This window comes from Chionomys nivalis, chromosome 12 (assembly GCF_950005125.1).
Source record: "Chionomys nivalis chromosome 12, mChiNiv1.1, whole genome shotgun sequence".
NCBI lineage: Eukaryota > Metazoa > Chordata > Mammalia > Rodentia > Cricetidae > Chionomys > Chionomys nivalis.
Genome location: NC_080097.1, coordinates 38,169,478 through 38,197,110, shown reverse-complemented (window position 1 = coordinate 38,197,110; position 27,633 = coordinate 38,169,478). Strand labels below are relative to the sequence as shown.

The window sequence follows — 27,633 nt, the reverse complement described above, 5'->3', positions numbered from 1 at the left end:
AACAAAGGTTTCACAGCATTCAATCTGCTCAATTCTTTTCTTCTGGGTATTGTGGGCATAACCCTGAGACCTATCCTCAGATCAAAATGTTTAATTAAGGAACAAAATAAATCACAGAAATCTTACTGCCAGATGAATCTAAGTGAGGTAAGTATCTTAATTACTTTTCAATTGCTTTGACAAAACACCCAACCAAAATGACTTATAATTTAATTTGGCTTACAATTTCAGAGGGTTAGAGTCCATGGTGGTGGAGCAAAGGCATAAAAGCTGAGAGCTCACATCTTGATCCACAAATAGATGGCAGAAAGACACACTAAAAATGCTGAGAATCTTTTCAAACCTCAAAGCCCACCCTCAGGGACACACCTCCTCCAACAAGGCCACACCGAATCCTTCCCAAACAATTCCATCAACTGGAGACCAAGTATGCAAATCTAAGAGCCTCTAGGAGTCATTCTCATTCACACCATGACATAAAGGTTCAATAAAAAAGCTAGCTCCACAAAGGTTACAGCTACAAACCTGACAGAATGTGCGAGAGTGAAAAGCAGACACTGCTCTGCAGAAAGCTGTCACAAAGAGAAGGGATGCAGCAACTGGGACTAGTCCAGAGAGGAGAGATAGCAAAGTCTCCAGAGGCTGAGTTAATAATTGTCACAAATGTTCCTATGTGACTTCTACAAGAAATGACCAGGTGAAGATTGTGGCTAAGCACAAGAGAAAGCAATCTAATAACTATTATAGCCAAGAGAATAAAAAGCTTGAATTTATAGACAATATGGAATGGAAACGAGAATTTGTTTCCTGTCTGGAGAGATGGCTCAGCAGTTAAGAGCACTGCCTGCTCTTCCAAAAGTCCTGAGTTCAATTCACAGCAACCACATGGCATAAATTTCATTCATTCATTCATTCATTCATTCATCCAATTTCTTCTGGATCTTAGGTGATTTACATGATCACATGATTTACTGCCACAGGGCTGGACATTAGGTACAAGACTAGACCTCTGCCACTGCTGCCATACTGTACCATACCTGTCATGGCCTCTGCTCAAGCCACCAGTCAGAATGAGCCTTTACAAGGCTCACCTGATGCATCCTACAGCATCTCTCTCCACCAAGTACACCCCAAATCTTCACAATGGCTTCTGAACCCGTGCTCAGCAGATGAAGAACCTTCTCAGACTCTTCCCTTAGCCTCATCCACTCCTGGCCCTCCTTCCCACCGCTCTCACCCCAGGACATTTGGGGTAAATGTTCTTCCCTGACCTGGAAGTATCAGGCAGGCTAACAGCAGACTGGTAGAGCTGCCTTCAGCTTCTCTCATGACTGCTTCAATCTTGCAGCTTTCACGTCACTAAAACCAGCACCACATGGAAGACTCTTGCACATTAATTACCAAGTTCTGTTGCCTGCTTGATGTGCACCTTGGCCCTCTCACACTATCTCTGTGCTGACCCTGAGGAAACACATCCCAGAAGATTCCACTCAGTGATGAGTGATGTTAGTCTCTTATTAATCACAGCTGATTCTTCAGCCCCAGTTAAGCAAAGGCTTCATTTCCAGATTCTTAATGCAAAATATCACACAAAAAGAGTCTGTCTGGGGCTGGAGAGGTGGCTCAGTGGTTAAGAGAACTGACTGTTCTTCCCGAGGACCCGAGTTCAATTCCCAGCACCCACATGGCAGCTCACAACTGTCTGAAAATCCAGTTCCAGGAGATCTGACACCTTCACACCAATGCACATAAAGTTAAATAAACCATAAAAAAAAATTGTCTGTCTGATAGAGTGTGGCTTCCCTCTGAAACTTCCCAAGCTGGGCCTCCCTCACATGCACTACTCTCAACATTCTTCCTTCAAAGCTCCCCAAACTGCGCTTTAAAGTCTAAGCACTCAACAGCTTTTCCAGCCCAAAGTTCCTAACGCCTCCACAATTCTCCCAAAAGAATATGATCTTGTCTGTCACAGCCATGTCCCACTCTCTGGTTCTAGTTTGCTTTGTTTCTATGATAAACACCATAACCAGAAATCAAGTTAGGGAGGAAAGGGCTTATCTGGCGTACACTTCACAATCCCAGTCTGCTGCAAGGAGGGGCTGCTTGTTCATCCTGGCTGCCCGGCTAGCTTAGCCCCAAAATAACCACACAGAAACTGTATTAATTAAATCACTGCTTGTCCCATTAGCTCTAACTTCTTATAGGCTAACTCTTACATCTTAATTTAACCCATTTCTATTAATCTGTGTATTGCCATGTGGCAGTAGCTTGCCAGGTAAAATTCCCAGTGTTTGTCTCTGGCGGATCCATGGCTTCTCTCTGCCTCTGCTCTTCTTTTTCCCAGCATTCAGTTCTGTCTTCACTGCCTACCTAAGTTCTGCCCTATCAGGCCAAGGCAGTTTCTTTATTCATTAACCAATACAAGCAACACATAGAAAGAAGGACCTTCTACACCACCAGTCCATCACTGAGAAGTCAGGGAAGGATTCATGAAGGCATACTCCATACTGGCTTCCTAGTTCTGCTCAGCTTGCTTCTTTCTGCAATCAAGGAACATCTGCACAGGGGTGGCACGGCCCAGTGGACTGAGCCTGCATACATTAAACATTAATCAAGAAAATGCCCCATAGACATGCCCAGAGGCCAATCTGATGATGACAATACCACAACTGAAGTTCCCTCTTGCCTGGGAACTGTAGTTTATGTCAAGTTGACAAAAAGACCAGTGTATACACCTCATCCCATTTCACCAGACAACCTGCAGTCTGAGACATAGTTCACTTGTTCACTATTCATTGCTGTCTCCTCTACAGGAGGAGCAAGCACTACAAAGGGTGAGACTTTGCTCACTTAGGTTTTCGATGATTAAAAGAGGACATGCACAAAGTAGGCAGAAACACCAACTTGCTGAATTAATGAACTGCTACCAAGAGATACAGAGAGAGAGAGAGAGAGAGAGAGAGAGAGAGAGAGAGAGAGAGAGAGAGAGAAGTAAATCAGAGCAAAGAAGTCGTGCCTGTCACTTTCAGTATCTCCTTCAGTTTTCACCTATCCAGATGCTCATGCCCCAGACCTGGAAACCACTTTAACTTCTTAGGCTCCAATCCCCTCACATCACCAGAGGCTGTTAGCATGATCTCTGCTATCTCTACAACATGATCCCCCTTTCTATTCCCACTGCACCCCAACTCAAACGTCTTACAACTGAGCATTTCTGCTTTACTTTAACTGGGACACTCTTCTGGATTGTTCAGGTAGAACAAAATGGTAAACAGGTAAAATGAAGGCAAAATGAAGACCAGTCAGCAACAACTCAACATTCAAAAAAATGAATGTTATCTTTGTTTCCTTTTCTCCTATTCATGCAACTGCTCATATATTCCAAGGTCTAGTCCAAATCTCAGCACTTCTGAAGACCTTCCCAATACCTTCTGGCAAAGTACACACTCTTCTCTCGGTACTGAATCATTCAAGAACTAACTGTAGCAATTGTTACCAAACATTAGCTGCCCCAGTGGACAGGAATTTCGTCCTGTACTAGCACAGGACCTGGCATTAGAAAATCTGTGCAACAGATAAATGAAGACTTTGTCCAGAATTGGCAGTTATAAAGAAAACTTAGGCAAAGGATGGTTCAGTGAGTGAGGGCACTTGCTCCAATCATGGCCACCTCAGCTTCAATCTGGGACTCACAAGGTAGAAACAAAGAGCCAACTCCCACAAGCTGTCCTCTGACCTAGACACACACACACACTATAGTACATGCATTTTTTTTGCATGCCTACACACATAAATACAAAACATAAATATAATTTAAAATTTATGGAAAACTAGTAAACTGAACACCCAAAATGCTGAGTTATAAAGGGAAAGTATACGAGGCATTTCCAGAGAGAGATAAAAGACATAGATAAAAGATAGAGATCCCCATAAAACACTGAATTGGGAAATGAACCTTCTAGAAGTTCCCATAGAAATTTAGAGGTAGAGGAGCTAACCCAAAACAATCAACCAGGAACAAGTTATTTTTGGTTGATAAAATGCTAATGCTATGAAGGTAGTTTTGACTGACTAAAGAACAGCATTATAAAGTACACTATTAGTCCCCTCTAATTCCATCTCCCACAGACATTCAAATATGTAAAACTCAAAGATGGCTCAAAGAAAGTCTCTCAAAAACCAACAAAATTACATTAACAGAAGGAGTAAAGTTATTCAAACTAAAACTCTATATCTCGAACTTAAACAACACTAATGTCTTTTATAAAAGTCAACATTTTATAGAGTGGTATATTATCTAAAACAGAGTTTAAATATTTATTTTAAGCATTTATCTGTGCGTGTGTTTGCATACATGTAGGTTGTTCAGAAGGCAGAGGTCAACACGGGTTATCTTCCACAATTACTTTTCCACCGTGTGGAGACAGGAGGTTGATGTGAGGCATCTTCCTTAATCATCCTACAGTTTGTTTTTTGAGACAGGTCTCACCAAAGCTGGAGCTCACAGCTAACCTGGCCAGCCTGTCTCTCCTTTTCAGTGGCGACAAGCACCATTCTATTTATTTTGAATAAATTCAAAATGCAAGTGTAGATAATTATCCAGATTTCACAATGGAAGAACTTGAAGGACAGAAATGTACAAGGAAAGTCAAGAGCAATGACTTACAAAAGAAAATAATCAGGAGAGGAAGCAGAAAAAAAATTCCCATGTACAAAGTAAGTTGATGTGCTACAAAAAGTTCCTTCAATTCTACAAAGTGAGAACACACTGTACCAACTCTAGTCCAAACACTCTTTTGTTCTATAAGTTCATATCCAAATGGGAATTAAGTTCTTCTCAGGTAATGGTCAAATTTTCATTCACCACGAGAAAAATACAAGAGCAGAAAGACTGCATGACATGAGACACACAGGCAGACCCAACAGTAGGAGGACAATCTGTGTCCTTTCTAAAACTGCCAAGAGAAGTCTGAAGCCACATCACTGGGAGCACGCTTGTTACCAGAATCGGGAACACAAAATGTTCACAGAGTACACTGAGGAATTTAAGAGATGAAAACTAAAGAACAATTTTTGAGAACAAACACGCGAGTTTTCTGAATCACAATCAGAGCTGAAGGATTCTTTGGAAAGACGAGTCACATAGTTATTTAAAAAAAAAAAAAGAAGATACTTTTTCTGCTAGGCAAGTTTGAGCCTCTCCCGAGCAAGTCTTGCTCAACAGAGAAGTCTCACAGGGTCAACAGTCTTCAATCCTATCATTCCAAAGACTAACAGCACACTGCTTGCTTGTACATGCACCGTGCTCTGAACAAGGGAACCCATAAATGACTATTGACTGGCTGAACCTTCCCCAACAGAGCAGTGTATCTTCTACCTCCCTGAGCACTACACAACAAATTAATGCAGTATCAAAATAATAAAAAGTAAAATCAATCCTTTAGCTCTGGTTTAATATTTTTAAAGTTATACTCATCGTTGTTTTAGATTCTCTATCAAAGGGAAAAAAGAAAAGACTAGATCAGTTTAGACAACTACTGGAAATCCAGCAGACGAGTTTATGCAGCTACTAGAAAGCTAATGGATCAGTTCACACTGCTACGAAAATCCAAGCTATGACGAAAATGCTTCATGAGGCTTTTTAAAGCAACGACATTCTTGACATACATATCTTACAGTTTGCTTTAAAATGCTTGAAATACAACAAAATTCATTTTCTTCTTTTACATAACCAGTAACTTTTTGAATTAGGATAAAATTCTACTGAATGGAGAGCGAGTGCTGCTTTAACAGCAATGTTCTAAATTCAGTGAAAGAGAAAGGTAAAAAACAAGCCAGCAAGTTTTCCCCCTACATTTAATTCACAAACTGAAACAAATGCTTAAATGTCACATTGCTATCACACACAATTTAAAAATATACTTCATTCATTCTGGAAGCTAATACCACTAAAAGTTAATCTTTATAAAATATAAAGGCTTCTCAAAGCACAAAGCACACAAATGCAAACTAACCCTTTTCCTAATTGTAAGCACTGTATAAAGCGTAATTTATATTTGCTTTATATCAATTCAACAAAGCAAGCCAGGGCTGCCTTAGCTCGGCAAGATTCAGAATCTTAAGACAGCTCAACATCACACTCTTCCTGGGTAATAGCCAAAATTTCATTCATCACAAGAAAAATACAAGAGCAGAATGAGACAGACAAGTAGACAAAACAATAGGTGGTAATGGATACACAAAACAACCAGATGCAGGATGAGACAGAAAGCCCACACAACATGTACTGGAATCATTGTACAGAATTCTGTTCCCCCTTACCTGAGGAGCTCTCAGTAAACACTGTTAATGTCTGTCCTCCAACACTTTGCAAGACAAATGGATGCTCTCTAGGAGCACTGACTGAAGCCGGTTTTCCACCAATATCATGAATATTTGCAAGATCCTCATTCAAAGTAAATGATACCTAGTGGACAAATTAACCAAAGTTTATTAAAATAGACATTCATATTCAAAGTATCTATACAAACATTTTGATTGCAAATTACTTTTTAAAACTTTTTAAAGATGTGAGTCTCTTAAACATTTATTTCTTAAATGCCACCATGAAATCCTTAATTCTGAAGTCATAAACAAAAGACTACCCCCATGTGTCAGAATGATGGAGTTTGCCTACCAATGTCTTCTCTGGTTTGTGGCTGATGAAGTCTTTTCAGAACAAGACTGAAGTTACTTTTTTACTGACACATTCCCTAAGACCTAGCATGTGCTTGGCACACAGAAGAAAAACAATGTTTGCTGAATGAGTATTTTAATACTGAAAAATCAACTGTACCTAAAAAGGGTAAAGAAGAAGCTAGTTACTCAAAAAAGCTTAAACTCTCTATGCACAGCATAAATGTCATTTATAGGCTTAACAACTAATTGCATAAATATATAGTACTATCTTATTTTTTAAATACTTAAAATATACTATTTTGAAGAATAATTCAGTCATATGTATAGAAAAGTATTCTTTCCAAATGATTTATACTATATGCCATCTCTCCTGAAAGAACAAATTTTATATTAAAAATATTTATAAAATCACTGATTTTTTAACTAGACAGGATGATCATGAATTATTAGCTATAAAGCTACTATTATGATAGGTGTCATATACACAGTACAAACTAGACTCAACAGTTTCAAATCTAACATCCTGAAAAATCCACATCAAATGTCTTTGTCCCACAGAAGTAATGCTAAAGTATTAGTAAAACCATATTCTGTTTTACAATGCTAAGAGGGATAATTAGGTCAAAGAAAAAAAATGCTCAGACTGAATTAGAAGAGTCTATTCATTCATCCAAGTAGCATTTATACCTTTATGTATTTCTGATCACCAGACATCCATTTCAAATAGAATTTTCCAGAATGCAAACGACTATTACTGGTGATTAAATATTTTCACTGTGGTTTGTTGTTGCTGCTGATTCTTTGTGAAAAATGATCTCAGGTAGTTCAGGTTGGCCTGGAGCTTGCTAAGTAGCAGAGGATGTCCCTGAACTCCTGATCCACCCACCCCTTCCTCCCAAGTGCACCACCATGCCCAGCTCACAATTTCAATAAAATTTTCATATAAATAATCTCACCTCAGTCCTTCCTTGATTCCTAAAAGAGAAAAAAAATATTTAAAATTACTTAGATTGCATATTACTTTCAGATAAAAATCTAAAGTAAAAATCTAAAGACATGCCCATTTTTGTTGCATAAAACATTAAATTCATTCAACTGCTTATCTTTTGCTCCTATTTGTAATCCTGTAAGAAAAGATTGTCAGAAGAACCCCACATGTTTAGTTTATAACACTACTATAACTTCTCCTAACTATATTAACTAAATAATGATCTTCTAATTATTATTGGTAAGAACTTTTAGCCTTTAGCAGAGAATGAATAGGTATCTCACTATTTCCTTTGTCTGTCTGTAAAGATTTCATTTATCTAACCAAGTCTTGTTTTTTAAAGACTGAACTCAAGCTGGGCGGTGGTGGCGCATGCCTTTAATCCCAGCACTTGGGAGGCAGAGGCAGGCGGATCTCTGTGAGTTCGAGACCAGCCTGGTCTACAAGAGCTAGTTCCAGGACAGGCTCCAAAACCACAGAGAAACCCTGTCTCGGAAAACCAAAACAAAAAAAAAAGGACTGAACTCAGGTAGATGAGTATCTTGCCTGCATGTAAGTATGTATACTGCCATACATACCTAGTGCCCAAAGAGATCAAACAGGTTGTCAAAAATCCATTGGAAATGGAGTTAAAGATGATTGTGAATCCCCATATGGGTGTTGGGAACCAAACCTGGGTCAAGCACTCTGGACTGCTGAGTCATCTTTCTAGCTAAGAAAATATTAAAATCACACGAATGAGTGATCAGCTATAGTGGGAAGAGTCAGGCTAGTGTATAGCTAGTGTAAGAGCACTGGGTTTAATCCTAGGACCTCCTGCTCCAAAACAAAAGGGGGAAGAATGAAAAGATGGAGGGAGGGAGTAGGGAGGAGGAAGAGAGGAAATAAATAAAAAGGAGAGTTAAGGCTCAACTGTGGAAGACCTCAAATATCACAGCTCAAAGTGTAGACTTTATTCTTTAGGCGACAAATATCTGCAGATATTATTTGAACAAAAGAAATAACAAAAACAAGTTCAAAGATGATCCAGCATACCTGACTTGTACCACAAACTATATAAATGGATTAGAGGATTGAGGTGCAAAGACCAAGTAGAAACCAGTTTCTCCTCAACACTCAGCTTAGTTCTAACCTGCCTTCATTAAATCCCTCATTCATTCCATCATTACAAGTCTTCTACATCCATTAGGCACTGGGAAGAAGCACAAGCCCTTGTCCTAAAAAGTCCCAGAGCAGTCTACAACATCAACCCGCCAGGAAAGATGTGTCCACTGGTGTAACAGTGGTTTGTCTGTTTCATGGATAGCAACTGCTCTTTGATTGGATTGAGGCCTGCTCCACAAGAGCGGAATTCATACCTAATACTGTAAACCTGGTCAAAAACCTGTGGCTAAATTAGGTGGTGGTGGCGGACGCCTTTTAATCCCAGTCCCCGGAAGGCAGAGACAGGCAGATCTCTTTGAGTTTGAGGCCAGCCTGGTCTACAAAGCAAGTTTCAGGACAGGCTCCAAAAGCTACAGAGAAACCCTGTCTCAAAAAACCAAAAACATAAAACATGGCTGATGGGAGCTGGAGAGATGACTCTGGAGTAAAGACTACTTGTTCTTGCAGAGGACTCACGTCTGTATCCTAGCACTGGCTCACAAATATCCTATCTCTAGTTCCAGGTGATCCAAACCCTCTTCTGTTTAAATTACATGCAGGCCAAAAAAAAAAAAAAAATCATACACATAAAAAATAAAAATTAACCATAGCAGAGTAGTAAACTTAATACTATTATTTGGCTAAAACGCCATGGTGCGTTTATATTTTTATATGTTTATATTCATAAAGATACTCCCAGCCTCAATCAAAGAAGCTTCTCTTTGTAGTAAACAGTGGTGAGGGCAGAGGGCCACAGCTGGGGAATGGGGAATACTGAGAAAAGTGGTGGCTGAGTGGTCTTCCTGGAACAGAACATCTGCATCACTGCCTCTGAGACTGAGGAAACTGGGAGAAAGAGGATGCAGAAAGAATTTAAGAGCTGGAAGACAGAGGAAAGGGTGGTGAAATGCTATTTTCTGATACGGCGCAACCAATGCAGTCATGCCCTCGGAGCAACTGTGGCTGTCTACAGTAGGTCACTCCAGGGCCACTCCCTTCCCTGATGAACACTCCTGACACATTCTAGGGGAGGGGCACTCTTGAGTTGTATATTCACTGAGGAGCTGCGAGGCTCCCGGGGGACAGTTAACACCCGTGGTCACAAAGATGATCCTGGTTCAACTCAGTGGCTCTCAAAGAACAAAACAATAACAAAATCATGAATGTGGGAAGGGAGGAGTATTATGGGTGGGTGATTACAGAGGTGAGGGGCCAATAACCAGAATGCATGTTATGCATGTATGAAATTACCAAAGAACTCTGTAAGTTTCTTTTAAGACACAGGCTAATGAAAAGAACTGAAAAGAAACACAAACAAGTAACTGGTATCTTGTCAAACCGACCCAACAGAGGTACATATAGAAGGCCCTGGGCCCTTTACCCTGAGCACTGTTTCTCAGTCACTAGAACCCAGCTGCGGGGACTGGAATGAGCATGGCCCGCAATAGGTTCATAGATTTGAATACTTGGGTCATCAAGGAGTACCACTATTTGAAAGGATGAGTAGGTGTGGCCTTGGAGGAAGTTGTCACCACTATGAGGTTTCAAATAACCCATTCTAAGCCCAGAGTCTCTCCTGTTGCCTGCAGATACAAATGTAGAACTCCCAGCTACTTCTTCAACATCATGCTACCATGCTCCCCACCACGATGACAATGGACTAAACCTATGAAACTGTAAGACAGTTCCAACTAAATGTTTTCCTGTTATGAGTTGCCATGGTCACAGTATTAGAATTCAGGCATTATACTGGCCCGTGTCATCTGGCAGGAAGAACACAGTCAGTACCCTGGCCAGCCCAGAGTCCTACAGCTGCTACATCACTATGCATGAGCACAAGTGCAAAAGGTCCCTTTAAGAGACACGCTCTGCCATTCCTGCTCTTCTCCCCTCCTCCCAGCTCTTCTGAAGAGACAGGCTGGTCCTTGCCTCTTCTTCCTCTCTTCCCTCCCCCACTCCTTTTATCTCAATAAAACTCCCACATAAACTCTGCCTGCATGTGTGCCTGTACCTCTCGCTCATTGCGTGCTCCCTTGGCCAACCAATCTCTCTCCCACCATTTTACAACATACGGTATCTCTTCACAGCAGTAGAACACCGACAAAGACACCATCTTTATGGGAGACGTCACATGTGCTTGGTGCACTCTGCACTATCTGTATGACTGAGACCACACCAGATCCTTCCCTAAGCCCTTAAGCTACAGAACCCATGTTTATTAAAGAGGTCACATGCACTTTGCAAAAGGGTTTCAATGTAGTCACACTTTAAGTGCTATCAATGCACACAGAACTGAGTTGTTATCAGGAAACTGTTTTTCAAAAATTGTGCTGTACTTAAAAAATGCCTAAAATAAACTGCCCAGTGTCAGACTCTAGAAGTTTGAAGCAACACCAGCTACTGAGTTATGCTGAACCAAATTTTCTTCTTGCCTCATGTGGATTGTTACTCTGCTGGTCTCTGTTTACAGAGACCCCCCCCACACACACACATACACAATACAATATATTGTCAAGAAGTGCAGACTAGACAGCCAGGAAGAGAGAAAATAGATAAAAGATGGGGATGAAAAAAATGGAAGAATTTCAGGCTAATAGACTATCCCAATTAAACATCAAAATGAGAAAGTATCTAGCACATCCTCTAACACAAGAAGAACAGCCTAGAATTAAGTAGTAAAGGGATTTGATCAAAGTAGGGAGTCTAAATTTTTTTATTTTACATGTATGGGTGTTTTGCCATGTACATATATAAATGTACCACATGTGTGCAGGACCCTTAGAGACCAGAGAGGGTGTTGGATCACCTGGAATAGGAGTTACAGACAGTTGTGAATTGCCATATAGGTTCTGGGAATTGAACCTGGGTTCTATAGCAGAGTAGTCAGTGTTCTTAACTGCTGAGCTATCTCTCCAGCCCCTAGTAGTCTAAATCCTTAAAACTAATTATTACCAATTTCTCAGTTTCTCTTTACATAGAGAAAATATTACAGAAAAACAGGAAAAACTTAAGATTTCACAGAAAGTAAAAGAATTTCCATCTTCTTTTACAAGACCTGAAGATCTGGCATCAACGGCCTCAAATTCCACCTGACTGAACTGGCCATGGTCCCTTTCCATCACTTCCGAACTTACTTCTTGAGGCGTATGGTTCAGCTACCTTTAAGATACAGGGATGCAGACAGAGAAGGGCAGAGCTGCAGAAGACCACCCTGTTTACTGGATCCAACGGAGGTGAACACGAGTCACAGAAGAGGGAACGAAGGATTGAACCAGGTGGTGGTGCAATGCAGGAAGAAGTTCACAGTGCTGCTGAGCTGTCAGAACCGACAGGAGAGGAAATGGCTGCAAGTGGGCAGCAAACGAAAAAGGATGAATTAAAGATCACATTGACATTTCCAGTCTGGATAACTAGAAAATCACCCAGATGCAATTAGGGAACACAGGAGGGGAGGATAGCTTCCTTTTTACATAATTACAGCAGCAACTTAGCTGGAATGAGGACAGATTAATGAGCTCTGACAGGTTAACTTCATAGGAAACAAAAGCTCGGCTTTGAAAAATTGTAACCTTTTAAAAAATGCAGATACATGTATCCACCTTTGCCTTGGTGTGTATCAGGGTATAAAGTACACAAGACTTTACTGTTCTACATTAAAACTATCACATATCTTTTGCCTAATGATCTGTGGCCAAAATGGCCAACATCAATTAGTTCTCTAAACAATATGTCTAGAAAGCAATGAGGCCAAGTATCTGGCCCATCCTTCAGAGTTCATCAAAACACTATGTATCTCCTCACTCACTCACTACTCTGAGCCATTTCTCAACACCCACGGCACTTCTTCAAGCTCCACTCATTCCTCTTCTCTATAATAAAAATAAAAATCAAGTCTTTGTTCTTCACTTTTTAAGCATTTCTTGGATCTGACACCAAAAAGCCACAAGTTCTTATTACCGCTGATAGACAATAAACTTCTTTCTTTTTCCAGTTAAGAAAAACCAACCAAATAATATAAAATCATCAACTACACTGGAGGGTCTCTGCTGCCTGAACAATTAAAGCTCAAAAGCCATTAGGTAGTACCAAGTAAGATAGAGAATGAGGTAGGCTGGATATTAAAGTCATAGTCCAAATGGAGTGATGAAGACGCGCTTAGGGTTGAGCGACAGCCTGGGGCAAGTTGTTAATGCAAAGCTGGATAAAGAAGGGCTTTTTCCATTAAGGAACAGCTTGGCAGGGAGTGTGTGCAGAAGTAAGGACATCCATATAGGAAGGCACCTGAAACATTCTGCTACACTCCTCGCAGTGCAAGAAAGCATCTGTCTGGAGGAAACCTAGCAGAGTGAGGACAGCATCCTTGTGAGCAGAGCAAATGGAGCCCGCTGCAGGGAAGAAGCCAACAAAGGGTGAGAAGGAATTCCCACATCAGAATAAGGGCAGAGCAGTAAGCTGTGATTCAGTGAACAAACCAGAATCCCTAAGTTAATAAACTAAAATAAATGAATCAACTAAAATGTCGATGAAGTATAGATAATTTACATAGTACCACCCCACAGTATATGTTACTCCAAAAACATTAAAGGGTAACTTTAGAATCAAGAAACTAGAAAGAAGATAACCTGTAATCAAATGGTCAGGTCACTACCACATGAAACAGGACAAAGTGCAAGCATGCAAATCTCTCTAAAGGGTCAGAAAATACCTGGCTGTAATTTGTTATATTCTTGCCAAAAAGACATGACTCAAATCTAATCATCATGAAGAACCATCAGAGATGCACGTCCAGTAAAATCACTGCCTTGTAAATATCAGCAATATCGAAGCTTACACATTAGAAAGGTCCAGAGAAGAGTTCAGAATGCTCTAGACCGAATGAAGGACATTTTAAAAATACACAACAGAATGCAATCTGAGATTCTAAACTGGATCATTGTTATAAAATAATACTGACACGACTGGAAAACCTGAATGAAATCTACGCAAAACGGGCAGTACTATGGACAGTAATGTTATAGGAGCTCGATCCGCTTAGCCAATGGCATTTTGGGTGACGAGCCCTATTGGTATGGTTTTCTCTGAATATATGACCAGATAAAACTGAGGACGAGGTCTCTTGCTCTCTCCCTTGGGTTATCAGAGCCAGAGCAGGCGACACAGAAGCAGCTTGTGGTTGGTCCTGTTCACCCTTGGGTAGAACAGCAGGATGACGGCAGCTAGATCAGCAGTGGAGGCTACTTTGCTCTGTATTCGTGAGTTTCTTTTTCCACTGCACTTCTTAAGAAATTATTAAATAGACTTTTGGGGGTTCTCACTTCACCTGGTGCCCAATCTAGTGTCGAACTGTAGCTGGAGGCTTTTCTGCATCCCACCCGGTTCTGTAGTCGCTTATAAAATAATCACTCAGAGGATAATTGTTTGGCTGACGGCTCAGGCCATTACTAAATAGCTCTTACATATAAATTAACCCATTTCTATTAACCTATGCACTGCCACAAGGCCCATGGCTTACCATAAATGCTCTGACATCTTTCTCCTCCAGCAGCTCTTGACCTCACCTTCTTTCTCCCTGCATTCAGTTTGGCTTTCCCACCTAGGTATATTCTGCCCTGCCATAGGCCAAAGCAGCTTTATTCATCAACCAATAAAAGCAAGACCCTATTCACTATACACAGAAGGGCATCCCACATCAGTCACCTGCTAATGTGGAGGTCTATGTGCCTATGTAGAGGACATCTTTGTAGGAAACACACACGAAGAGTATTTCAGAGTGACCAGGCATATTTCAGCACCGTGGTCTTAAAACGGTTCAAGGGAAAAGTACTTTTTAGAATTCTTCTAACTGTCCTGTGGCTTAAGAAAACTTGAGACAGTCTTCTGTAGCCCAGGCTGGCCATAAATTCACTACATAGTTGAGAATAACCCTAAACTTCTGATCTTGCCTCTACCTCCTGAGTGCTAGGATTAAGGCATGCACCACCACATCTAGTGCTGGAGACTAAATCAGGGATTTGTACAGGCTAGGCAAAGATTCTAACAATTGAGCTACATCCCCAACCTTAAGACTGTTTTAAAATAAAGTCATCCAATAATTAAAAATTGTACTCAGCATATTTAAGTAATCCCTACTAATGAATGAAACTTATCCTTGCTTAACAATCTTTGCATCACTAAGTTGGTCCATGGTATATATTCCTAAAAGCTGATGAGACTGCTGGGAACAAGGCAAGTCTATTGGATTATTTACCTTTCATTCTCCTCATCCCAATTCTCTTTCGGCAGAGTCAAGGTTTGTCTCAGTCTCTGTGTGCCTGTGTCTGTGATGGCAGCAACAAGAACTAATAACAATGCCCAAGATGGAAAGTACCTAGCAGGGAATAGTGGTTTCCAACTCCATTTTGTTGTGACCAGCAACACTGTTAATGTAATGTATAGATACACATACATATACTGCATGTAATGTATAGATACACATATATCTTTCAAACAGTTTGTGCTAACATAAATGCTTGTTGGCAGTGTATATTTGTTCTGGATTCATCCAGTTTTATTTCATTGATTTTTTATTTGCAGATGAAGCCCCAAATGACCTAGGATCATAAGTACAGAGGATCAGGACCTCTCATTTCCAACTGTCTAAATAGGGCGTCACTCTCAGCACACTCACAGCCAGACTCTCCATTTCTCAGGTACTAAATGGGAACCAAAATTTGAGGAGAGCTGCTTCCCCAGCTGCATGTTCTTTCCTGTCCTCTGTCTCTCCAGCCCACAGCCCTCCCCGTGCAGAGATGAGCCAGCACACTGTGCAGACCTTCCTAGCTTCTGGTCTATGCTGTGCAGCCCGCTCCCTGACCTTGGGAGATCTGGTATAGGGAGGGAAGTCTACCTACATCTCATGGTGCCTGCTCTATGTGATGTATGTATGTGATTTGTGCTATGAGTAACCAGCTACGCACTTTATACACATACTGTCAACATGAGGCATTGACACATGCCCTTTTAACAGATGAGAAGACAGAGGGTAGATAACTTTTTGCATCTAATTAGTGTACCACACTGTCTTCCTAAATCCTTTATTCTTTTTTAAACTCAACACCACAGTCCCCACTACAACACAAACACACAGACAACTAATTATAAACTGGCTACTTTTCCCCTCAGAATCAGTTAAGTGATCATGTATCTTCTAGTCATAAAAATATTTGAAGAGTAGTTTACTTGTAGTGCCCTAATTCTCTCAACAGTCCCAAATCCTTCAAATGTTCCATGCTCCTCATAAGGCATTGACTGAGGCTCTCCTCACCATTCCTTGTCCCCATCCACTCCTCTCTAAGAGCAACATTAAGAATGGAACATATGCCTGCATTGTGAGCTAACTGGCAAAAAAAAAAAAAAGGGGGGGGGAGATGAGACCATCATTGCATTTCATTCTAAACAAACATCTATTAATGGAGACTTCAGTTTACAGCCATAAAAGTCTGATGACTCCATTATGTAAGGTATCAACTCAAATTCTGATAACTTAGTCACAGCATGGCTAAGCCACTCCTCACCCATTCTACATTACCAACAGTGAGCTTAGTACTTCAGCCACAGCAATAAAAACCCAGTCAACTAGGAGATGCAGCCAATAGGGACAAGCTGTTTTCAAGCATCTCTTGCAGTCTCAGTGAACTAATTATTAAAGGCATGCTATTATTAAAGAGGCAAGACTGTGTCATTCTGGGTAGACACACACACATCTGCTCTCTGTATTGTATACTGGCACAGAAACTACTCACCAACCACAAGATCACATTCTTTTGAAGAGAATTCTGGCATGTTTACTTTTTCTTCACTGTAACTGATTAAAGTAATTTCAAGTCGCTTCTCCTAAAAATTTTCTTCCTAAAAAGACCCAAGGAATGGGGGTACTAGCCATGCACCCCCAAAGGAGAAAAAAGAAAACAGAGCAATATCTAAACCAAACCCGTAAGCCCCATACAACAGTGAATGACAAGAACACAACCAGAGTTCTGTGCTAAGTTCTGAAATTAGCAACACTGAGCCTAAAGGAGTCTGAGAATTCAGCGGAATAAACAAAGATGCTTTAAAACTGCATCCGTATGTTACACATCCAAAATAATCAGGATGCAATCTAGAGGCTTACACACCAAACTGTCATCACCTCCAAGGAGTGAATGGGAAATACAGATGACTTTTTAATTTGTATAAAGGTGATTTAAAAAAAAATAAAGAAAAAAATTTAAAGGGACTATATTCCTTATGTAAGAAAACACATAGACACATTATTTCTATGGGACTTAGGGTGATCAGGGGTCTACGATACCATTTTATAAATGCACAGCACACACACACACACACACACACGTAGCATGAGGAGGGTGGCCCTTTGTTCTGTCCCAGCTAGCTTAGCCCCGAAATAATCACAGAGAGAATCTGCATTAAATATAAACTGATTGGCCCATTAGCTCAGGTTTCTTGTTAACTTTTATAACTTACATAGCCCATTATTCTTAATCTATGTTAGCCACATGGCTCGGTACTTTTTTCAGTGGGGCAGGTCACATCTTGCTTCTTAGGTGATTGCAACAGGACACGCGAGGGAGCTTTCTGCTTCCCAGAATTCTCCTGTTCTTGACTTGCCTCTACTTTCTGTCTAATTTTCCCGCCTATACTTCCTGCCTGGCTATCGACCAATCAGCGTTTATTTAAAACATGATTGACGGAATACAGACAATTCTCCCACACCACACACATGCACATAATTAACATTTGGGAAACCACAGTTTATAGTCAAAGCTAGGATACTCAGGGGAATGAAACTGGATACTGTAATAACGACCCAGGGAAACCTATCAACTAGGACAAATCCAAGCAAACCTGTAGGTATGGCCACCTATGACTACTAGATGCAACTACGAAAGCCATCTGCTTTACAATAAGGGGGAAAGGGAACTTGTGCTGGGAATCACGGAGTTGGCATGGCCTAGCTGTCTTGAGAAGCATGCATCACAGGTCTTTCAAGGTAGAGTCCATGGCTCCTGGGGCACTGTGTGCCTTTCAGTTCCTGAGAGACGAGGCATTCCCTCAGGCAATGAAGGATTCAGATTGCTAGTACATCCTTGCATTCCCTAGAAGTCAGTGAAGCATTCAGAACAGTGGTTCCCAATCTTCCTAATACTGTGACCCTTTAATACAGTTCCTGTTGTGGTTACCCCCAACCATAAAATTTAATTATTTTCGTTGCTACTTCATAACTAATTTTACTACTGTTATGAACCATAATGTAAATATCTGTGTTTTCCGATGGTCTTAAGTGACCCCTGTAAAAGGGTAATTCAAACCAAAGGGAAGAACATACGATATAGAAGCTTGGCTGAACAATTAGTCTTAGACATTAAGTCTTGTGTACCACACCTAGCTTGCAACCATCATTATATCCTGTCAACCACCAGTATATTTTGTTTCGGTAAGTGTGTAAAAAGTTTGATTGCTTGAAATAAACTTGTCTCACCCTCAGTCTTGATGAGAACCCTCTGACCCAGCCTGATCGACATTCCCTTAAACCAGTCATAAGCCTGGCTCGATAAGTAAGCACTGGTGCTTATGCCAATGAAAATGAAGGGAAGCACGCCATCACTGCTTTTGCCTTTAACATCATCTTACTGCAGTACTTGGGGCTTGCATGACTTCTCTGAAGCTTGTTCCTCTAAGTCTCAGTCTCTCACATCAAGAGAGATCTGACATTCCTCCAATAGGCACGGTCTTTGTACAGGGTTAGAAATGTCCATGGTAAGGACATATCTGAGTTTACAAAGCTATCTAACCAACTCCAAGCTTCTGTCTTATACCATTGTCATGTGGGTTGGGAAGCATTAATATTAAGATTTACACTTCACAAACAAGGATGCTAATGCTTAGAAGGGTAATTCCCAAAGTCAACAACTATGTACAACGATTCAGGAAACGCCAGGTCCTGAGTCCAGTGAAGTCATACACACCATATGACAAGGGGCTCAGTGTATAAATGAAGCCTTCTGCATGTGCCTTGACTTTCTTCAATGACATACATGGCTAACATAAAAAATTAAGCCCTTCTGACACTTCTTTAAGTGAGTCACTTTTTAAGTGAGTCCTCCAAAAAAAAAAAAAAAAGATAATTGTTTACATTACAAAGTATCCCACTCGAGAAGGAAAGAGTCACTGCAAGTTTAACTGAAGGTGTGCATTCTTCTGTCAGCAAGTGTGGCTGGTACTGCAGTGTTTCAGTGGTAGAAGGCTTCCTACCATCCACAAGGCCCCACCCTCAGCACCCCAAAACCAATCAATGTATGATGATTCAGGAAAATATTATTTATAGCTTTCAAGGAATATGCTTGTGCTATGCTTATTTATATAAGCAACTATTTCCACATTATCTCACTGGTTTCCTACGACAGCACCATAAAACAGGCAACTTAATTTTTTAAATTAATATATTTATAGTTTATGGTGGGAGAGCCTGTAGAGCTCAGAGGATAACCTGTGGGGGTTGCCTTCTGACATGTCTTCCAAATAGTAGGTCCCAGGAATTGAGTTCGAGCTGTCAGGCTTGGCAATAAGGCCTTTCCTCAGCAACCACACCAGCCCTCAACAGACAACTTCAAGATAACTTTAGAAAGTTTCAGCGACCTTTGCACAGTCTAGAAATCCAAATGGAACTGGAACCAGTTGGAATTTTCAAATCTGGCTCATTAATTAAATATCTGAAGTAAGGGCAAGGGAGCTGGTGGTAAGGCATGTCAGCATATGTGATGTCCTGGGTTCCCCAGCATAACACATATAAAAATAGTAGACAGCTCCTAGGGAACACCTGAGATTTACCTCTGGCCTCTACACATACACACACACACAACACACACACACACACAAGCACTCACACACACTCTTACCTGAACACACTTAAACATACATGTGCACAAGCACACACAAGAAACAAGGAACTAAGAGACAAAACAAGTACGACAAAGTGTTAAGTTTCTTCAAAACAAGTCATACCAAAGAACAAATCCCAGAAGAAAGCTAACAAATCTGACTCCAGAGCGGATAGCTAGTAAATAAGAATAAACATTTTAGGGCTTAAATTCTTCCTGCTTATTCTCCTGAAGTATGGAGTTTATGTCTCCTATTCCCCAAATACCCAGTATTTGTGAAAATTTAATTTTTCAGGGGCCATTTTAAAGTTTCCTCAAGAAAGCCACATTGCTCTGGGGTTAGATTTGTTAGCTTTCTTCTGGCATTTGTTTCGATGAAGCAGTAGGCATGGGATCTTACTGGAGTTGGATTAAAAGTGAATGGAAGAGCGGCTGGAGAGATGGTTTAAGAGCACTGTTTACTCTTTCAGAGGAAAGGACTCAATTCCCAGCATCCTCATGGTGGTTTACAACTGACTGTACCTCCAGTTCCAAGGGATCTGATGCCCTCTTCTGGCCTCTTCAAGCATCAGGCAAGAATGCAGTACACAGACATACATACAGGCAAATACCACACATTTATAAAATAATATTTATTTAATGAATGGATGAAGTCAGGCACCATAGTGCACACCTTTAATCCCAGCACTCGGGAGGCAAAGACAGACAGATCTCTTGAGGTCAGGGCCAACTTGGTCTACAGAGGGAGTTCCAGGACAGCCAGAGCTACACAGAGAAAGCTTGTCTTAAAAAAACAAAACAAAACAAAAAACAGATACATAGACAGACAGATAGATAAATAAAGTGGATGGACAGGCTGGGCATGAAGCTCAGTGACAAAATGTTTCCTAACATGAAGGACCTGGATTCAACCACCTCACAGAAGAGGGTGACAAATATGAACGAATGGAGAAAATGGAACACAAAGCTCGGGAGACACCAACTCAGCTTTTGGGACTTGTTTGGGACGGTGTTTACTAGATGCTCTTGATCTCCTTCCAGAGCCCTATACACAGGCACGATGTCAATAGTGAAGTCCTCCCATCAGAGTACTTCCTGAGGATCCCTAACACGAGCACGAGGGAGCGCCACCTGCTCCTTCACTGCCAGCAAGTTTCACCAATAACGTTGACTTCATATCCACACACACAGCCTATGTCCTCACAGAACATATAACTATCCCATGCCCTGCTTTAACAAGCCCAGTAACTCACCCTCTAAAGTCTCTAATGTCATCACATTCAAAAGCATTAATAAACATTTTCAAAAACAACAACTTTTAAACTTTGACAGTATATGCACTATGAATGAATATAAATAACTTACTTGGCAATCCTCAGTTTCCCAACTTCACCTCTTCCAGGGGCTTTAGCCCATTGCTGGGACAAATATTTAGGAACCTGAAATAAAGCAAAACATTTCACAGATGATGACTAGGGCACCCAGGGCTCACATACCTTCCCGTAGGCTACACACTTAAGAAGTGATAGAGATAGGATTCAAGGTCAAGCCATTTCCAGAGACTACACATCAAGGATTGTGTTCTCAACTACACAAATACTGTGTCTAAAGCTAGATAAAGAAGTCACCAGCGGTTAAATTCTAAGAAGGAAGAGTGGAATGATATATTAATTATCTACTATATAATTTGACTCTTTTCTTCAAAGTAGTTTAGAGCCTGAAGTCAGTACACACCTTTAAGGCTCTCCTGCTCTGAGAGGCAAAGGAAAGGCTAACGTGCTGTGAAGAGTAAACACTCAAGGAGCACCAGCTGCCACCACTATTTCTCATAGCAATCTTGGAATAATATCATGAACAAATGCACAACTAAGATATAGGTGCCAGGGCTGGAAAGGGAGGAAAAAAATCTAGCAAGATTTCATTATTGGGGACAGTACCTTGACTATAGTCAAGGTTAAAAATCAAAGGGGCAAAAAGACTGATGTGCTTATTCAATTCTGCGTATGTTCATCACATTAATAACTTACTGAACTACAAATATGCGCCAGACAGTATGCTAGGCTGGAAAAGAGGAGGGCGAGAAGACAACTCTAAGACACCATGCTAGAAATTCTACAGCCAGCTGGCAGTGAGGGCACACGCCTTTAATCCCAGCACTCTGGCGACAGAGACAGGCGGATTTCTGTGAGTTTGAGGTCAGCCTGGTCTACAGAAAGAGTTCCAGGACAGCTTTCAAAGCTACACAGATAAACCCTGTCTTGAAAAACCAAAAAGAAAAAAGAAAGAAATTCTACACCCATCATCCATTCATCTTCTCAATCACTCTGCAAACTCACAAGCACTCTCCCTAGTCTAGAGATGTGAAAACTGACCCAAGTGATTCACTAGGGCTAGTGATACAACTCAGCAATAAAACTAGGTGAGACTGTGTACAGTGTATCTCAAGAACCATATGGATTTTTAAAGTTTGTCAGGGGCTGGAGAGATGGCTCAGCATTAAAAGCACTAGCTGCTCTTCCAGATGTCCTAGGTTCAATTCCCAGCACCTACATGGTGGCTCACAACCGACTACAACTGTAGTCCCAGGGGATCCAATGCCCTCGCCTGGCCTCTTTCTGGGTCTTACTATGATCCTGGCCAGCCTAGAACTCATTATGTAAATGAGGCTGGCCTCTCAAGGTCTCAGATTAAAGGTGTGCACCACCACAGCGTTCTGGTAGCTTTGCGTTGTTATAAATATATAAATATAAAAGAAGCACAGGTGCTCCAGCTCACACTGAGGTGGGAGCGTTACCATGCCTTTAAGGCCAGCTTGGGCTACACAGTGAGTTCCAGATCAGTCTGGACTACAGAAAGGAAAGAGAGGGAGTGAAGGAGAGGCGAAGGGAGGGAAGGAGAAAAGGAAGAAGGAAAAGAATAGGTTCTTTTCTCCTGTTACTTAACAAGACTTTGCTCTAGTACCTGCATTAATCAGATTTTTGGGTCCTGTGACCAAAAACCTGACAGACATAATTTTAAAGTGATTTTTTGCGCTATCGTGGTGGGAAAAGCAAGAAAGAGGAATGCCACTCACACCATGATGGCCAAGATACAGAGGATCTTGGAAGGGCCAGGACAAGACAGCCCAGAAAACAGACCGCCAGGATCTTCTTCTTCCAACTAGGTCATCACTTCACTACGTTTCACCACTTCCCAGAGGAGTTAAACTATGAATCCATCAAAGGAGTAATTAATCCATTAATTATATCACAGCCCTCATGACCTACTTATCTCTACAAACACACCCAGAGGAGTGCTTCGCTAACCTCTCAGGCTCTTAATCCATGAAATTGACAAGACTACCACCCACCCATTTTAGTGTGTGTCTCTCTGACAGTCTTTTTGATTTTTTATATTGTGGCTACCAGTGCTCAGGTCCTTGCTCATGGCTCACTTGGTGGCAGCTGAACGAAGGACAACCCATGCACAGAGGATGATTCCCACCTCCTCTAACAAAGAGCAGGCACACATTTACAGGGGAAGGTGGCGGGCGGGGATAGAGAGGTGTCTGTCACCAAAATTCTGGCAACTTTTACAGAACAGGTTTCCCTAATTCTGCAGGCTTCATCATCACATACCTATGATCATGCAAAGAACGTTCCGTTTCTGTTTCCAGATACCACTTCCTCTCTGGAGGTCAAACCTACTATTTTCTGGATAGTTTTGCAACCCTACCTTAAACAAAACCAGGACATCTTCATTTCATGAAATGACAATCTCAAACTCTGACTTCAATCTTTACTTATACCGCCCCCTGCTCTACAGTCTCCTGTTCACTTTCCAGGACTCACGACGGGGCATGCATTTTCAAATTGCCATTTCTGTTCCTGCTGTCACACTACTGCACACCCATCCAAACCCTGTAAGGCAAACATTTGAGTATTTGCCATATTCCAGATACAAAGGCATCGCCTCAAGTCCTATCATCTTTGTAAGCTCTTCCCTTCTGTGTACCTGGGAGATCTCCATAATGACAGTCTCTCATCTTAACAAACAGTTGGAGAGAGAAAAGCCCCTTCTCTCCAAGTGTTGAAGTTATGTCTACACAGCTGGAACATAAAACAAATGAGAGCGAAAATAAAGGCTGAAGAAAGAGAGATCTTGTATTCAGTATGACATATTGGAAAAGCCAAACACCAATCGGAGTGTAAAGAAAGTGACTTTCTGGAGGTGACAATCAACATTGAACACAGGTACAAAGAATCACTAGAAACTGTGCTTAGTGCTTTGAAGAATTTAACAGTCTGACGCTCTGGCAAATGATGAGTTGTTTCAGAGATGTGGACAGAAAGGAACACTTCTGACTTAATGAGAACTCAGCCATGTAATTAAAACATTGACATTCATTATAAAGATACAACATTTACAAACCAAAAGTTCCTTTGAATTTGGGAAACTTTCATGATTATTTAGATACGGCTTTTTAAAATGAATTCCCCCAAAGAGTACCTCCCTCCCCGTGTGCAAAAGTAACCCAAAGAAATGATGCCCACTAGGGCAAACAAAGCCTATCATGACCATAAAAAAATATTTTCTGATGTTTAGCTTCATGAGGCCTAAACTTGCTCTTTAAAAATACTAAGTCTGAATAGCGGCGGTGGCCACGCCTTTAATTCCAGCACTCGGGGGCAGAAACAGGCGGATCTCTGTGAGTTCTGGGCCAGCCTGGTCTACAGAGCGAGTTCCAGGGCAGCCAAGGCTGTTACACAGAGAAACCCTGTCTCGAAAAACCAATACGAACAAGCAAAAACAAAACAAAAACAAAAAATACTAAGTCCAACAGCTGCGCCTTCCTAAATTCAGAGCTTCCAGAACTTAAAAGAGCTCCATCAGGATTACCAGCCCAGGGAACACTATCACCGAGTACCAGGGTAGGGGTCTACTCGCGAGTTCCAGGCCAGCGAGGGCTACATAGTGGGATTCTCTTTCAAAAAACAAAGTACACAGGGTCCAATTCCACTTTGTGACGCAAAAAACTGTACGAAATGTCTACTCAACTATTTATACAGCCCCGTGACTAAAGTCAACTTGCCCCAAAAGAAGACGCCTCCGGCCTGGGGTCCAGTGGACCGCCCCCTCTGGGAGCATCAGGGCGGTAAGGAGAGCTCCGCGCCGGGCGGACGGAATTAAGAGACTGGCAGAAAGACGCCCCGCGTCCCAAAAGTAACTTCTCTAACCTGGAAACGGACGCGACAGCGACCGTCTTCTTGGGGTGGGGGGACCCAGAACTTTCGGAGACGGGGGAGCAGCGGGCGGAAGCGCCCGGCGGGGCTGCTTACCTTCACCAGCCACACGCCGGTGTTCTGTTTGGCGCCGGTCAGATCGAGTTCCCCGCGCTCGGCCATGAGTTCGTCGCGTGCGGGGGCGTGCGCGCACGAGCGGTGGCCCCGAGCAGCAGGACGGAGAGCGACGGAGCAGAGCCGACGACAGCAGCAGGCGGACGGGGAAGAGCCGGCGTCGCTCACCGGCTGGGATACCAGGAACTAGAGGAAAAGAGCACGCCGCTGAGCCCGGAATTGCGCCTGCGCACGGCCACGTCAGGACGGCGCGCCGCAAGGGACAAATTCCCTGCTTCGGCAACTTCTTAGGTGGGCGTGACTTCTGGCCGGGTTGTATCCCAGTGATGGAAGTGCGGGAAAGGAAGGCCTAAATCCCGAGCAGGGCATTAAAGGACGAGCTTCGAATAACTGAAGAAAAAGTACAGAATTGGAAAAATTATGGTTTAGACAGACAAAAGCTGTATGTATTTACCCAACTGAAGAGGCAACAGATTTTAAGGACAGGCTCAGCGGTATAAAGTCACATTCTTGGCCCAACATCGTTGGCACAAGTGGGCACTAAAGTAGAAATGAATATACCGGACACATGTCATGTCGAGACCAGAAAATCAAAATCTTCTGATTGTGCATACAGAATACACTCTTTCAGACGCCAAAACCAAAATGCCAGCCAAGTGGATCAGTAAGACCCAACACGTAAGAAAGAAATGTGATTATTTAATTGCCCTGCTTCCACAGTTTTCCTCTCCCGCTTGCCTTTGGAATGAAATTTTGCTGTCTGCTTCAACTGGGTCTCTCCCAGTTGAATTTTGATCCTTCTGGACCCAGTATTCCATACAGCTACCACACCACTCCTGTCTACCTGCTTGAAGACTCCAGGACCTTCCCCGTCCCATTTCAGAGCCTCTTTGAAGCCAATTCTGTTGCCTTGGATACCCTGTTTTCCCTTTACTTTGCTCTGACCCTGTCCTCTGGTTGGCAAACTTCTACTTATGAATAAAGACTAATGGAAATGTTACTTCCTGAGAGTCTCCTCCCCCCCAGAGGAAGCTCTGTTTCTCAATTCCGCAGTGTGTGATACTTAAACACTGTTCCATGAGATGCATGCTTACATGCCTGCCTTTGTTTCCTAGACTGCTAACGAAACCACTCCTACACAAAAATATGTTTTCCCTCCAGATTTACTGAAGCACAATGGGTGAATACGAAATGGTGCCTTACCCATTCTATGCACAACAGCCAGCGCAGTGTTTGACGTCCTGTGGGCTGTCAGCAGGCTTTGGTTGAATGAACATTTGCTGAAGAGAAGCAAACAGTAAGGTATTGGGAGAATGGCAAGTGATTTATTGAATCACACACCAGAGCGATGTGCAAAATTGCAGAAAGTCTCTATCTGTGCAGCATAAGGTCCGGGAAAACTGTCAGGTCTTTGAGATCTGCTGGCAAAACTAATGTGATGGGAAAGACCAGGCACTCACTGAAAAGGGAGGTTGCCTTCTCTTATAACAGCTTGGGAACAGGCCGAAAGTGTATAAAAGGCAAGCATATGAGAACTGCTTTAGGCTTGGTGCAAGTAGAAGGAATACATAAAAATAGGAGACTATAAAAGAAAGAAAATAAAGGGATGGGTTTAAAGGTTAGGTGTAGGCACTTGCGTTGACCCAGGTGATCGAAGCACCAATGCACTGCCCAACTTACAGAGCTCATGGTGAGATATGGTGCTTTGAGTAAGATGACTAAGATGTCACAGACCAGGCACTTGAATGCTTGGTCTCCAGTTGGGGGCTGTTTGGAGAGGTTTAGAAAGAGTGCCATTGCTGGAGTAAGTATGTCACTTGGGACAGATGTTGAGGTTTCAAAAGACTCACAGCATTTTGAGTGCACCTTTTCAACTTCCTGCTTGCAGTTTGAGATGTGAGCCCTCAGCTCTCAACTTCCAGCTCCAGTCACAATGTCTACCACCTGCTGTCCCCACCATTATGGATTCTAACCTTCTGGAACTGTAAAACCAAATATAGATGAAGCAGAAGAAAATGACCTAAAAAAATAACTTCAGGAGAATGTTTGAAACTCTTAAAGAGGAAATGAGAAATTTCCTCAAAGAAATGGAGGAAAAGACAAACGAAAAATTGGAAGACATCAGCAAATCCCTTAAAGAAAACCAAGAAAAAGCAATCAAACATATTATTTAAGACTTGAAAACTGAAATAGAGACAATAAATAAAACACAAGCCAAGGGTTTATAAAAACAGAAATCTTGAGAAAACGACCAGGAACCACAAAGGCAAGCATTAACGTCAGAATACAAGAGATGGAAGAGAGAATCTCAAGTTCCTAAGATACAATAGAGGAAATAGACTCATCAGTTAAAGAAAACATTAAATCTAACAAAAGCTTAACCCAAAATATCCAAGAAATATGGGACACCATGAAAAGACCAAACCTAAGAATAATAGGTATAGAAGAAGGAGAAGTTCAACTCAAAATCACAGAAAATATATTTAACAAAATCTTAGAAGAAAACTTTCCCAACCTAAAGAGATACGTCTATGAAGATACAAGAAGCTTACAGAACACCAACAGACTGGAT

The 27,633-nt window shown here is 41.7% G+C and overlaps 1 protein-coding gene across 1 annotated transcript in view; it reads right to left on the bottom strand.

Annotated features, from left to right (window-relative positions):
• The window catches only part of Gtf2f2 (general transcription factor IIF subunit 2), a 123,088-nt gene extending 97,823 nt beyond the window's left edge, over window positions 1–25,265 (bottom strand). Inside the window, exons 1-4 of the mRNA XM_057786339.1 lie at window positions 25,044–25,265; window positions 21,091–21,164; window positions 7,635–7,653; window positions 6,322–6,466 (exon numbers count right to left, since the gene is read on the bottom strand). Coding sequence (XP_057642322.1) covers window positions 6,322–6,466; window positions 7,635–7,653; window positions 21,091–21,164; window positions 25,044–25,109 — 304 coding nt within the window. The 5' untranslated portion in view covers window positions 25,110–25,265. The remainder of the gene's footprint in view (window positions 1–6,321; window positions 6,467–7,634; window positions 7,654–21,090; window positions 21,165–25,043) is intronic.
• Window positions 25,266–27,633: the final 2,368 nt, after the last annotated feature.